The sequence below is a fragment of the Nicotiana tomentosiformis genome, chromosome 6 (genome assembly GCF_000390325.3).
Source record: "Nicotiana tomentosiformis chromosome 6, ASM39032v3, whole genome shotgun sequence".
Taxonomy (NCBI): Eukaryota; Viridiplantae; Streptophyta; class Magnoliopsida; order Solanales; family Solanaceae; genus Nicotiana; species Nicotiana tomentosiformis.
This window is the reverse complement of record NC_090817.1, coordinates 22,850,875-22,866,201: the sequence shown is the minus strand read 5'-3', so window position 1 is coordinate 22,866,201 and position 15,327 is coordinate 22,850,875. Positions and strand designations below refer to the sequence as shown.

At 37.1% G+C, this 15,327-nt stretch overlaps 1 protein-coding gene across 2 annotated transcripts; it reads right to left on the bottom strand.

Annotated features, from left to right (window-relative positions):
- Positions 1–200: 200 nt before the first annotated feature.
- Positions 201–11,402, bottom strand: LOC104099251 (electron transfer flavoprotein-ubiquinone oxidoreductase, mitochondrial). 2 transcript variants are annotated; one of them, XM_009606184.4, is made up of 17 exons: positions 10,963–11,402; positions 10,813–10,889; positions 10,444–10,550; positions 8,105–8,186; positions 7,926–8,034; positions 7,326–7,372; positions 7,144–7,218; positions 5,759–5,944; positions 5,535–5,627; positions 5,045–5,147; positions 3,668–3,792; positions 3,333–3,382; positions 2,931–2,997; positions 1,647–1,726; positions 946–1,074; positions 794–860; positions 201–506 (listed from the first exon to the last, which is right to left on the bottom strand). In XM_009606184.4, exons 1-17 carry the CDS (start codon positions 11,309–11,311, stop codon positions 423–425), a joined length of 1,830 nt encoding a protein of 609 aa, XP_009604479.1. In that variant the 5' UTR covers positions 11,312–11,402; the 3' UTR covers positions 201–422. The 2 variants fall into 2 exon arrangements, with proteins under 2 accessions (XP_009604479.1, XP_070033279.1); XM_070177178.1 differs by lacking the exons at positions 10,444–10,550; positions 10,813–10,889; positions 10,963–11,402 and adding an exon at positions 8,329–8,441.
- Between the last annotated feature and the right edge of the window lie 3,925 nt (positions 11,403–15,327).

Sequence of the window (15,327 nt, the reverse complement as noted above, 5' to 3'; positions counted from 1 at the left end):
AAAGATGCCATTTGTGGTACTAAAATTTCTAAATGTCATTGTTTTTTTATTTTCAAATCAAAATATTATCTCCGAACCACTTATTAACATTTGCTTTTACTCCCATACAGGGCCAAAATTCACTCGTCAAAACCACAAAGTGTGAAGATTGTTCATTCGTTGATTATAATTTACCTCCGTACCCACAAAATAGGCAAAAGTTCAAGGAAAGATCAAGATGGTTCTCACCATCCAAATTAAAAATGTTTTTGCAACAACCTTATTCTTGATTTCCTCTTTCTTGAATTTATTTACAATCCAGCAATGTCTATTACCCAAGATGAAGTATATGAGTGCGAAAAATTTCACTTTCGAACTTTTCTATTCATCTTAAAGGGTTATCGGAGAATCCATTTTAGTAGTTCATGAGGGATGAAAGTCATCTACATGATTGTGTAACCAGGGCCGCCTCCACCTTCTGGAACTGTCCATTCAATATTCTGTCTCGGATCTTTAATACTGCAGGCCTGAAATAATACAGACTTAATACTGTTAACCTGGATGCCAATATGAAGTGTCATCAAGTAGCCTATAAGCATAAAAACTAAGCGAGTGAACAGTAGAGTCGTTGAATTGCCATAGAACTGTCAGCAAGAACCCTTGCAGCTTGCGATGCACACAGTATGTTTTATGGATATTATTGCAGCTTAGAGATGTCTACACCGGGATTTGAAACATATGTCATGGCTTTAACATGTAAAAGCTTTAACTTAGTGCTGGAAGATTGGACCAGGGAGACAAGACAGCATTTTACCTTGCAGTGCAAGCAGTTTTGAGCATTGATCTGTAACTTTAAGTCACCCGTCTCATCCGGTATGTACCTATCATTTTGAAGAGGATAATTAAAAAAATGCGCCCCACATGAGAAGGAAATGGAAAAAAATATTATCTAGATGAGAATATTACTCATAAACTCGTGCAGGACAATATCGTGCCTCAGGTCCAGCATACTTGGGCAAGTTGACATTTTCTGGAACTGTAGGATCTTTCAGAAGAAGATGAGATGGTTGGTCATGATCATGATTTGTGTTGCTCCTACAGGAAGGCAATTAGAAAGAAAAACCAGCAGTTTATTATGAAAGAAGATCTGTCCACCAAGACAGGAGGGGCTAAAAGGAAAGATCTTTTAGTCCTTGCAGCATACAGAAAGAAGACAATGCATGGGAACTTCTTTAGCCCTGATACATTACGTGTCGAATTAGTGCTTTAACCAAATGAGTCTTACCGCACATGTATAAGTAATTTATTTGGCATGGTAATGGTGATATGTTCAACCGCGATGTAACTTCTATTTAAAAAAAATTAACCTGTCTTCACAAACCTTAATCCAGAGTTCTCACATGATGACAAGACTTGATAAGATTTCAATTGGCTAGATTAGTTCCTGATCAACTCTCTAGAAATTCTTTGTTCTGGGAAAGTATGCACCAATAGAAAAAATCTTCATCATATTGCAGCGTCTTTGACCAAACTTTTCGATTTAGTAGCTACAAATTCATTTTCATATAGGGGAAATATAGCTATAATACAATTTGCGGGAGAACGAACAAATTAATCACCTACCGGCTCACTAAGGTATCAGAAAATGTTCGTGACAGACATTTTACCTGTATAGAGAGGTCGGTACATCAAAAGATACAGCACCATCTGGCTTCGGGTACTCAATTGGTGAGAATAATTGTGCTTCCTGCAGATAAGGACAATTCATGTAATTTCGGTAGCCAAACACTTGATTTGCGAGCTATACGCTGCAATTTCAGAACATAATCAACTTCCTTCAAAAAGAGCACACTTATTCTGAGCTAGATATTGTGATACAAATGGACATGGAAGATTTCAGAATTGGCTTTGTTAGAATTAGTTCATGTATAGTGTCCCACATTGGTATAGAAGGCTTTAGGTATATGTAAACATTGAATATAAATTGGGTTGTTGTAAAACACTTGACGTATAGTAATAATATATTTTTTCCCATGCTTTCTCACATGGTATCAGAGCAACTAGTGAGAAATCCCCGCTGTGCAGTAACCAGCGAGTCCGGGACAGTCACCGTGCCTTTTTTCCGGTGAATTTCAGGCTGTTTTTGCATCACCTCTTCTCCGGTGATTTATCTTTTACGAAAAGTAACACCACCAGCAGGTGCGGAATTCTCAGGCGACCAAACCCCAGAAAACCACACCAATGCTTTTCATTTTTCCATCTAAACGGCTAAAAACTACTACTCTGCATGAACAAGAATATGCTCATTCGCAAATGAGTCCTCGTAGCATTACCAATGCTTCAGTTTCTAACTTCACTGTGACATTAATAGGCATTACTCTTTTAACCCTCAGTGCCATCAAATTTCATAAAAAACAGAAATCAATGACAAGTCAACCAGAGTGCACTCCTTGCACAATAAGCAAATCAAAGAAAGGCCCTACCACTAAGCTTCATAATTGTGCTCCAGTGTCTTCAAAAGGATGAAGAATCACTTCAAAAAAACATATAGAATTGCCCCAAAAGAAAGGAAAACAATATCTGAATTTCATTTTGCTGATGAAGTTCATGTTGGGTAATGCTAAATCCATGCAGGATCTGCTGGAAAGCTAAAAAAAGAGCAATTAAAGGGGCATGGTCTGTGGTACTGTGCAGTCTAGAGAAATTCTAAAAGATGCTACAGGAGGACTCTTGGAGGGAAAAAAGAACATTGACTCAAGTGAAACGTTTTTATGCTTTTGTACAATTGTCGGAGCTCACATGACATAACAACTTGTATAATATGATTATTTAAAGTTTGTGGAGGATACCACTTTAAGATGTCCTTCCCAGTCCACAACCAGAGCTAAATAATATATATGCTTTACCAAGCAAAATAAAGCATCTGGTATCACGATAAAAGAATTCCTTACACTTGTAGCTTCATAATCAGGTTTCCCATGCTTCAGAGTGACTGGAGATCTTCCCTTGAGTATGTAACTGCCAAATATAAGCTGATCCATTTATCATACAGGTCTAGAAGTTGGTATTAAATAAAAAACCATGAGTGTTGAAAAGACGTTGTGACTAAGAGTATGTTTGGTAAGGAAAAACACCAAAAGAATTTTGTCTCACTATCCAACATTTCTAAAATTTAGAAACTATTTCAAACGGACTTTAGGAGAAAAAGATAAGCAAAGAAAATCGCTTTTCCCCTATTAATGAAAAATATTTTTTCAAGGAAAATATATTTTGGTATTTAGTAGCCAGAAAATGACTAATTTTCTGGAAATTCTTCATATCAAACACACCCTAAGCAAAAGGCAGAATCTTACTGCTCTATGGCACTTATAGCCAAACCAGGATAGAGCCCATACTCAAATGCCTGCAGCAGAGAAGTTAATAAAGAAAGAAGATTAAACGGGTAATATTAACAAACGTCCTGTAGCTAATCTAACTGAAAAAATAGTAGCTGAATTCAATATATAAGAGGCAACAAAAAGTTGGTTGCCAGAGCCATTTGTCTCACCAAAATCAGGAAAAGCATAGAGGTGCTCCCTTCCAGCAAAACATTATGCACTATTCTCAAAAAGTACTATACTTTTGAGATGATGCAATGTGATGATTACCTACCAAATATGCTCAAAGGTTTTCAAAACAGAACACTCACAGGACGATAGTTCCTTGCAGTATATAGTTCTTCCCATATCCATGAACTTCGTAAATTGTCCCAAAAATAGTCCATCTTCAAACCTTCTTGGAGCGTGCTGAATACAGATTCTGCCGCTAGCATTCCTGTCAGACAATTTGAAGTTAATAGGTGCATCATTTACTTTCTTGAGGATAAGCAGAAAAAAAAAAGTAGGGAAAATCCCATGCTTAATATCTTGTCCCGTACTCATAGGAGTACGATAAAGAGTTTTCAGATGCATCGTTAGCTATGAAGCCGTGAAGCCCTATATGTTGAAGACTTACAATTTTGGAGAATCAAATACTCGGAAATATGTAATTCTTAACCAAGCAGGCATTACAAAGTTTTTGTCCAAGGAGAATGGCCTTAGCCAATTAGAAACGAAATCTAAACTGGTTTCTCTTTTTTTCCTTTTTGGTATGCTATTAACTGTTAAAGCGACTAGTAACAGAAAAGAGAATAGTACAAGCAGTTCTAATCAATAATGAAGGTAGAATGGTACACCTCCCCCACCCCACCCCACCCCCACCCCCCCACCCCAAAAAAAAAATAAGAAAAGCACTCCAATAAGGGAAATGTAGGCCCAAATTCTTAATTCGATTTTTACAAAATATGACACTTGTAAGTTTTCAAGTTTGCATAGTCATGGATTAGTAGAAAAAGATGAAACAAAAAGGGGGAAAGAAAAAGAGAGAGAGATAGTGGAAATTATTCTCTAAGAAGAATACAAAACCCCCTCCAACAAAACTGGGTACACCATTCAAAAGAAGAGCTTGTTCATAGTCAATAAGTTAAAGTAATCACCAAGTCAGACATTTTTTGAACTAGTTTAAAAATTTAGACGTAGTTGTTATTATTGTTGTATCAATTCAGACGTTTCACTACTCACCACTAGAAAACTTACCGGTTCATAAACACAAACACAAGAAATGACTCATGCTTGATGAAATAAACTTTCGAATTATAAGGACTACTCCCTCCATTTCAAAAAGAATAAATGTTTTCCCCTTTTTTAATCCGTTTCTAAAAGAATGACCTATTTTTAAATTTGGAAACAATGTAACTTTAAACTTCTCCTTTTACTCTTAATGAGATGATTTATGGCCACACAAATATCTATGATTGTTTTAGATCATAAGTTTCAAAAGTCTTTCATGCTCATAAGTTTTAGATCATTAGCTGCCTCCCTGAATCTTGCACTCAAATAGCTTAAACTATTAATTCTGCCAAGCAACAATTTTAAAATTACTGAACACCGTGAATTTTGCAGTAGAATAACATAAATTTTCAATTAATAAGCTATTCCGAATTCTGATTAGCCAGGTTAAAACTAAGTACAAGAACCATAGGTAATACCTGATTTCATAGCTGTGTGAGTTCCCTTAATCTTTGGTACATTTAAGAAGCCAGCTGAGCATCCTATAATTGCTCCACCAGGGAAAACTGGATATGGAATAGACTGAAATTTAACCAAATTATTTGTATTTGTATGACTAAGAATAAGTTACAAATACATGTCTCAGGTATGTCAGAATAATATGGGAAGAAAGCTATGTGCATTTGATTCAATTTATCAAATGTGTTCTCATATTGAACTGATAATCACAAAGTTCTTTAATAAATTTACTAAGCACATTTGAGTTCAGGAAAAATGGCAACGCTAGGCATCACTCATCCTTGTCAGCCACAGCATAGATGTGGACATTATTATATGGCAAAGTCCATAATGCACCAGTTCTGACTTCTGAGTACAATCAGAAACACATTGTTGAAAATGGGTGCCACAACTATGACAAGCAAGATGTGAAATCCATAAAATAATAAGAAAAAGTATTATCCAGCACACCTGATAACCTCCTTCATTTAAACACCGAGCACCATATTGGAGAACAGTTCCACCCTCAAGAAGCGGTCTAATAGCAGGATGACATTTAAACCTCTGAGATTAGGATATGAAAGGTAGGTAACTAGATGCTTAAAGCAAAAGAAACTTGAACTAATTTAAATAACTTGTTCTTTGAGCGAGGACCAAGGGGGACACTATATAAACAATAGCATCCTCATATTTACCTGATATTCCTCGTAAGGATTCAAGAAAGGGTTGTGATAATTTAGAGCAACCACAAAGCCGACCGCAACCTGTCTGTCTTTCATATGGTACAAGAAGGAACCTCCATAGGTCTTCTGGTCCAAAGGCCAACCAAGTGTGTGAAGCACAGAACCAGGCTGATGTTTGTCTACATCAATCTCCCAGACCTGAGCTAGAAACAAGTTCAGGAATCCACTAAGTTGATATAAGTTCATAGTCCATTTAAAGTTTCAAATGCAGGGTGATGTATATTTGAAATAACTCCCTCTTTATAAGTTTATGAGAACCTAAATGAACAAGCATAGAGAAAATATCTAACTAGACTGCGAAAACCAATCAATGCAGGGAGCTGGCAACTGGAAATTTCTTTTAAAGGATGAGAAGAAAACAATTACTAGTAACATAGCTGTATTGATACCTTGCTATATCAGGTTATCCATGACTGTTAATGGGAATGAATTTCTTTTTTTCCTTTTCTTATAACGTTATCTCGGGGCCAACTTGTCCACCTCGACTGTTGTATCGATTGCCTGTTACCTTCCACCAGCACAGGTACCGGGTAACTCTGCCCACCGAGGCTTAGGCCGATAGGAAAATATCACATAAGTTTTTTGTCTCTGTTGGGATTTACATCCTGGTTTCCCATGATTTTCACCCACTTCATTGACCATTAGGCTACATTCTTAGGTGCTTAATGAAAATGGATTTTAGTAATGAAGTTCCGTGTAAATCATGATATCCGTCTAAAGGAAGTTAATGTCTCCAAGAAAGCCTAAAGCACAGCAAGCTCAACATTCTCTGTCTCTTGCAAACAGACAAACAACAACAAGAAACCTAGTGAAAATTCCACAAGTGGGGCGTCTCTTTTCTGGGTTCAACAGTATTCACAAGAAAAAAGAGAAATTGAAGAAAAAAATGATTTTACTAAAAGTAAGGAAAATATATAGGTTAACTTGTTAGAAGCAAAATTGATGCAAAATGTGCGAGTTTTCCAACTCACGAATAGCATGGTGTTCTTAATTCCTTCTTCTAGATTGCCGTCCAAAATGGGACTTATCTCTAAGCACCTAATAATCGATATACGTACCAGGTCTAATAAAAGTAGGGAAGTAACGCCTGCAAAGGGAAGTTTATCTCTGGTTTAAAATTTGCATGTTGGTGAAGTTGCATTTTCTACATACACCCCCCCCCCCCCCGGTTCCTTTTTGTAGTGGTCAGGAGACTAACCAGATCTTATTATGAGCTTTATGATTTTCAGGCTGAATCAGGAATTGGATAGAATGACAAATCTAATAAACAGATACTTCTGTCTCTTACATATCAAGAAGCAAAAAGGAGAAAAGAAAAAAGATTAAAAGAAAAATACCTCTTTAATTCCTAAAGCATAGGTCTGATGTTGTCCCTGCCCTTTCTCTCTCAAGTTGTACTTCTTGATTACTTTCTGTCAGGAAACATAAGAGTCAACAAACTCAGTACTAAAATTTAAACTGCTGTATAAACCACAAAAATCATTTATGATAAAGACAAAAAAATAAACTTTCTGCATACATCTGATAAAGATCCTCTACATCCTTCTGCTAGGAGTGTAACACGCCCTGCACACCATCATAGAAGATGGGCCTTAGCAAATTAGGAAGTATGGAAAAGAGCCAAATGGTATCCTGGTCTAAAGGCATACAATTAGCATTTATTTTGCTTGTCCTTCATACGAAAACCTTTTTGATCCATAAAGCTCCATATGAACAGCATCATATTCCAACTGTTACTAACTAAACTGGAGTTCAAGTTTTCATTTGTATCTAATGAATTCCCGTAACACCATAAATACTGACTAGAAGCTTCAAGACTACGTAAACTGAGCTGGAGTTTTTTCATGGAAGTATTGAGTCATTTGATTAACTGTTGAGATGTTTGATTAACTTTCTTTCAAGAATCTTTATAGGGCACAAATAACGTTTGATAATTATACTCACTTTTCCATGGACTAGAGACAAACTGCACATCAAATTATATTTTGGGACTAGTTAACCACTTAACATCAAAGTAAAGGAAGATTTAAATTCCATTCACCAGTCATCAAACAAACCGCAGTAACTGTGGATATAATGTAACTTCAACAAAACAAAAAAATTGAGTAATAGAACTTGCCCTTCAGTGCAACACCACGCTGGTAGTTCTCTTTTCTGGAACCATCTTTAGCCACTCCCATATCATTAGTAGCGATACCAGTAACTTCATTGTGTTCGTTGAATAAAATCTGAAACTTTTCTACCTTAGCAAGTAAAAAACAGAAATATTGAAATAATCCAGAATGACAAGACTAGCACCTCACTAGCAGCAAAACCAGGGTATATTTCTACTCCTAGTTCTTCAGCTTTCTGCCCCAACCAACGAACTAACTGACTCAAACTGCATTACCATGATTGTTATGATTTAATGTCTGGAAATGTCATAACTATATCAGCAAAATGCACATCTCATCAAATAAGTCATTTGTCCATGCACATTTCTGTCTGTACGATGATATCAGAGTGGGTATGGACAAACAAACCTGTTAGTGGGGATCCCCATCTAGTGCTTTAATTCTTACATATTTGCTAGGGCAACTGAAATCGCTTCACTGCTCGCATGACAAATGTCATACAGAAGGACACCCATCAAGCGCTAGTGAAGGCCAAAATGGACCGAGTTAACTATTGGACTAGTTCCTTACCCTTCCAAATATTGTTCACTCACTAATTCAATGCATATATGAATGTGCTTTAGCCCATCAATCATTCTCTATAAGTTGAAGCTTCATGGTTAGTAAAACAACATAGGAGTGTAAGATGGTAACAAGTTAACTGGTAGGTCAAAATTCACGCCCATGGAATACTTTGCTCCTTTTCAGCTTTCAAAAAGCACACAATCCAGTACATACACATTTCCATATCTCAAACTTGACTAGAAACGTCTTAAAGTTAGTCGATTGAGGGCTAAAGGGAGGTTTTGTGGGGGTGTTTGGAGGCTAGAGGTGTACATGTTGCCTACGTTACGTTGATTAAGGATATGTATGATGGAGTAAAGACCCGAGTGAGGACGGTGGGTGGGGACTCGGACCATTTTTCGATTATGATGGGGTTGCATCAGGGGTCGGCACTCAGCCCTTTTTTGTTTGCTCTGGCGATGGACGTACTGACGCGCCATATCCAAGGGTAAGTGCCGTGGTGCATGCTATTTGCAGATGATATTGTATTGATTGACGAGACGCGAGACGGTGTGAACGCGCAATTAGAAGTATGGAGGCAGACCCTGGAATCTAAAGGTTTCAAGTTGAGCAGGACCAAGACAGAATACTTGGAGTATAAGTTCAGTGGCGAGACTCAAGGAGGGAAAGGGGAAGTGAGGCTGGACTCGCAGGTCATCCCTAGGAGAGGAAGTTTTAAGTACCTTGGGTCTATTATTCAGGTGGGTGGAGAGATTGATGAAGATGTCACACATCGTACTGGGGCGGGATAAATGAAATGGAGACTCGCTTCCGGTGTTTTGTGTGACAAGAAGGTGCAACCGAAACTTAAGCGTAAGTTCTACAGAGTGGTGGTCAGACCAACGATATTGTATGGGGCTGAGTGTTGGCCAATCAAGATCGCTCATGTCCAGAAGATAAAGGCAGCAGAGATGAGGATGTTGAGATGGATGTGCGGGCACACCATGTTAGATAGGATCAGAAATGAGGTTATTCACGACAAGGTGGGTGTGTCCCCTATTGAGGACAAGATGCGGGAAGCGCGGCTTAGGTGGTTTGGTCATGTGAGGAAGAGGAGCACAGACGCCCAGGAGATAGGTGTGAGAGGTTGACATTGGAGGGCCTACGGATAGGTACAGGTAGGCCAAAGAAGAGGTGGGGAGAGGTGATTAGGCAAGATATGGCGCAACTTCAGTTGACCGAGGACATGACCCTTGATAGGAAGGTATGGAGGTCGAGGATTAGGGTAGTAGAGTAGGTAGTCTAGAGTGTTCATAACAGTAGTATTGGCACGCAGTCACGCTTTCTGTTGGTAGTAGGTTTTTATGACTAACCGTTGTTTTCTTTCATTGTTGATTACCTTACTATCTTGTGGTTTTTATTCTGCTTTTATATGGCTTTTGGTACTGTCCTTTCTTGTTTATATTTTCATTAATGTGGTGCTTATGCTTTCCTGAGCCGTGGGTATATTGGAAACAGCCTCTCTATCCTCACAAGGTAGGGTTAAGGTACACACTACCCTCCCCAGACCCCACGGTGTGGGATAATACTGGATATGTTGTTGTTGTTGATTGGGGGCTTGTGGCCAATTTAAGAACCAACTATTCTCTTAAAAGTTCAAACTATCCAACTTCTTCACCAAAGCGCCCACAAAGCGAGGCGAAGCGCTCAACATATTTTGAGCTTCGCTTCAGGGTTTAAGCGCGCCTTTGACATCACTGGCTTAAATACCATTCATGCATCAAGATTAATATGGAGTCAATAAATTAGGATGATATTTACGGAACATTTTGAGAAAATGCAAGACACTATATAAGAATCTTTTCTTCAAAATCCCCGACTGAACCCAACACCAATTAAAAAATAAACGAGAAACCAAGACTAGCAATTTGAGACAAAGGAGTAATATGCACACTTGATTCCATGGTTCAAAGTAGATACCTTATGACATAGTTTCCTTTATTATGAAATGGGCTTGGAAGCGAAAAGGCACGATTTTTGGAAAGTAGCCAAAAATCATCAGAAGTAACAGGAACATCAATAGGAGCCTGCAATCAGAAATGGAGCCGGGTTTACATATGATATAAGTAAAGCCACACTACACAGGACCAAATTGTTATTTGCAACTTCTTATACTAGTGGTTGTTTGAATGCCAAAGACAGTGAAATCATTTCAAGAATTGACTATGCATAAATAATCACATGAACTATGTATGTCCGGATAGAGCCTTTTCAAGTTCTGTAGATGGCTGCATTTCTATGGGGGGAGGGGGTACTTTTTCAATTCAGGATTGTTAAAGGGTAGGGTACCTCTTCCTGTTTCCAGCGGGGAAAGAGTTCATCCAAAGCCCGGGGCTCAAATACGTTTCCTGACAAGATATGAGCACCTGTCCAATCCAATGAAATCAAATTAACAACCACAATTTCATCTTTGGAATATAAGAATATAAATTAACGTACCCAATTCAGCTCCTTTCTCAACAACACACACAGATAAATCAGCGTCCTTTTGTTGGCACAACTGTTTGAGCCTAATAGCAGCTGATAACCCAGCAGGTCCACCTCCAACTATCACCACATCGTATTTAATTGCTTCTCTACTATCCGATTCACTACTACTACTACTGTAACTCCTAACCGATCTTTGATTCCAAGATTCTAATTTTGACTTATGGATAAAGCTTGAATCTTTACCCAACAAGTTTGGCAAAATTGAATTGGGTGAATATGGAGGCTGTGCTGATCTATAGAGGGATTTTGAACGACATAATAATTTGAATTTCGAAGATGAATTGATGAGCCTGTACATGATGACTCAGTGTTTTCAGTTGAGTATGGAACTATGAAGAAGATGATACGATATGCTACTGTTACAAGTTTGGAAGATGCTAATGCTGTGAAGTTGGTGATATTATTAAGGAAAATATTATGTCCGTCGTCACGAAAGTGTAAGGTAAATTCATAAAATATTATTAATATTAGGTAATTAGCTATTTGTATCAAAAAAATTCAAGTTTTTACTTTCTTTTGAGTGGTGTTATTAGAATAGGTTGGGTACATCATAAGGAGGTTGAATCTCAGTTTTGGAATGATAGTTTTGAGATGGTTTGAATTAAAAATTAAAAATAAAATATGAACAATAAAAAATAATATGTGCATCATATGTGTGTATCACTTGTTTATCAGATATGTATCATATTTGTATCAAATGTGTATCGCATGTATATCTATATATACATGCATGTGAGATATATGTGCGATACATGTTTGATACATGTGTCGCAGAAGAACTTTATGAACTCGATTTTAACTATGAATTTTGATACTAATTTAGTCCAAATCATCTCCAATCTTCTTCAAATTTTATATATTGACTCATCTATATATTTTCAATGAATCTCAATCATACCCATTAAAAATTGTCCTTTTTTGCTTAGATTTTTGAAATTATATATATATATGTATTTTATCACCTTATTTGCTATCTCATTTATGAAATTTCCTTTCCGTCTTGCATCTAATGTTCCTAATCATGCTTAAAAATATGATAGGAGATCTTTGTGTGTGATTCTTAGAGAGAAAGAACCTTATATATATATATATATATATATATATATATATATATATATATATATATATATATATATATATATATATATTTTATCACCTTATTTGCTATCTCATTTATGAAATTTCCTTTCCGTCTTGCATCTAATGTTGCTAATCATGCTTAAAAATATGATAGGAGATCTTTGTGTGTGATTCTTAGAGAGAAAGAACCTTATTTCTTTGTGTTTTTAATTTTTATATGTGCTTGGCTAGTTTTGGTAAGTCTATGATTAATGGCTAGAGGTTGATAAGTTGGGACTTTTTTGGGACATTTCTGTAAGACTCCCTATTATAATTACCCAATTACTTCTTCTACGTTACACTCTGTTTGGATCATTGTTACACATCGTTTTATAATGTATTGTATTGTATTATACTGTATCATATCATTTTAGGAATACAACGTTTGGATAGATTGTAGTGTTTGTTATTGTTAAATAATATTTTATTGTTTGGTTTGACTGTATCGTTCTGTACTGTAAACTGATAAGTTTACTAAAATATCCTCGGTTGTTTAAATATTAAATTTATCAAGAATTACGCATAAAAATAATTAAATAAAATCGTTTTCTACTAATTTATCATATGTCTTATAAATAGATCAAGCAATTAAACTCATACAAATTCAAACAAAATTAGTGGAACAAGTTAATAATATTTAAAACATTAATAAGTACACTCAATTCCTAACTAGATCATAATAATAATTAGAAATGTAAGAACAAAGATAATTAGAATTGGAGATAAAATCAAATTAGGAGAAAAACGAAACAAAAAAAGGCAAAACACTTTTGATGTTATAGTTGGAAGCGGCAGAAGTTCTAGAAAAAAAGGGACGAAGACAAAGTGGGTTATAGGTTGGAGATTTGGAGTTAAAATTAAAAAAAAAAAGGTAAAGGGTAAAATAGAATTATGGAGTAATAAGTTAGGGCATAATTGAAAAAAAAAATAGAAAACAATCCCACCATACCAAATCGGTTGTTTCAAAAAATGAGACTTTTCATTGTTCTGGTACAATGGATTTAACAATACAATACAACCAATTTTAATGAAACAATCAAAACAAACATTGTTTTGGGATAACAATACAATATGATACAATGGGTAGCAACCATCCAAACAAGTTCTGAGTCTAATTAGTTATGTTGTTTACGTTTTAGCTTGTAAGTTTCCTTTTATTAGTTTTTGTAACGATCCGACCAATCGTTTTAAGTTTTTGTACTGAGGGCATAAGTAGCTCTGTATGATGTATTATGACTTGTGTTAATCGTCGGTTTTGGTTTTTGGGTTATTCGGAATCTATTTGGAAGAATAAATTTCATGTTGCAGCTTAATTGCAGTTATGTGCTGTCACGACCCAAAATCCAACTAGTCGTGATAGCACCTAACCCAACCCGCTAGGTAAGCTAATTATCAACTCTCCAATTCCAATGAAATTTAACAAGACAATTAAGTAAAAGAAATATCTAAATCTTATACATTCCTCAAGGACCGGTAGTACACACTCAGTACCGAGTAGGGCCAATCCAGCCCGTAGGGAAGATCCATCCCCAGGTATAAATACTTCGGACAAGATCCATTTCCAGGGAAGATCCATCCCTCAATATAAATCAACCGCGCTCACTGGGTGGGTGTGTGCAGACTCCGGAGGGACTCCTTCAGCCCAAGCGCTATCATAAATCAGTATAACCGTTGCGGCGTGCAGCCCGATCCCATAATGTCACTCATAATCAGGCCCCTCGGCTTCACTCAGTCATCAATCTCTCCAGTCTCTCTCTCTCTCGGGCTCACAAAGTCATGAAACTTGCCCGAAAATGATGATATGATGTATAAATAAATAGCAACAGAGACTGAGATATGATATGCATATGAATGCGTATGACTGAGTATGTAATACAATGAAAGCAGATAACTCAACAGCAGAAATGACCTCAGTGGGTCCTAACAGAATAAGCATGTAGCCTAGGCATGGCTTCTAACATGAATCATAGCTCGATAACTCTAGTACGTAGAGATTTCATGATTACAGATAAGTTCAGGTAACTACACAGTACCACAGAAATAACGAAATCATAGTTTACACGGTGCACGCCCACATATGCGTCACCTCAACACCAAACACATAATACGTATAGTCAAGGTTCATACCCTCAACTCCAAGATTAAAAGAGTTACTTACCTCGAACAAGATAAATCCAATGTCGAGCAAGCTAAACAATGCTCCAGAACATCCATTATACGCGTATCAACTTCTGAACGGCTCGAATCTAGCCACAATAAATTTGATTCAGTCCATACAATTATAGGAATTAATTCCATATCAAAATACTAATATTTTCCCACAAAGTCCGAAATTACACTCCAAACATTGTCCGTGGGGCCCACATCTCGAAATCCGACGAAACTCACAAAATCTGACAACCCATCCAATTACAAGTTCAACCATACTAATTTCACTCAATTCCGACTCCGAATCGATGTTCAAATCTCGAAAATTCATTTTATGAAATTGTAGAAAATTCCTCCGATATCTCTTGAAAAATCAATAATCTAACACCGGAAATGAATATTAATTCATGAAATATAATCACAAGGGAGTCAAGAATACTTACCCCAAGTTGTGTGGAAAAAATCCTCTCCAATATTGCCCAAACCGAGCTCCAAAATCCAAAAATGGGTGAAAATAACGAACCCTCGAACTTAAAGGGTTCTGACCAGTCATTCCGCTTCTGCGGACAAGAGGCCGCATCTGCGACCTTCGCTTTTGCAGAAAAAGGCACGCATTTGCGAGACAGGCTACTTCTGCGATAGTCATGGCCGCATCTGCGATTCTCGCTTCTGCGCACGTGAATCGCACATGTGGTTGCGCAGGTACATCCAAGCACCCGCATCTGCGATCCTCACACCCAGCTCCCCTTCACGCTTCTGCGATAACACTGTCATTTTTGCGGCGCCGCACCTGCGCCCAACACTCCGCAGATGCGGTCACACCAGAACCAGAAATGTTTAGCAATGCAACATGAAGTGAAAATGATCTGAACCTCGTCTGAAACTCACCCGAGCTACTCGAGACCCCGTCCAAATATACCGACAAGTCCCATAACATAACACGGACCTACTCGAGGACTCAAATTATCTCAAACAATGTCAAAATCACAAATCATACTCCAAGTCAAGCCTAATGAACTTTGAAATTTTCCATATTCTACAAACAAC

Coding starts and splice junctions, on each gene's coding strand:
- LOC104099251 (XM_009606184.4), bottom strand. CDS start 11,311: ATGTACAGGCTCATCAATTCATCTTCGAAATTCAAATTATTATGTCGT. Junction 10,890..10,962: donor TGAGAAAGGAGCTGAATTGG/GTACGTTAATTT, acceptor TGGATTGGACAG/GTGCTCATATCTTGTCAGGA. Junction 8,035..8,104: donor CTGGTTTTGCTGCTAGTGAG/GTGCTAGTCTTG, acceptor GAAAAGTTTCAG/ATTTTATTCAACGAACACAA.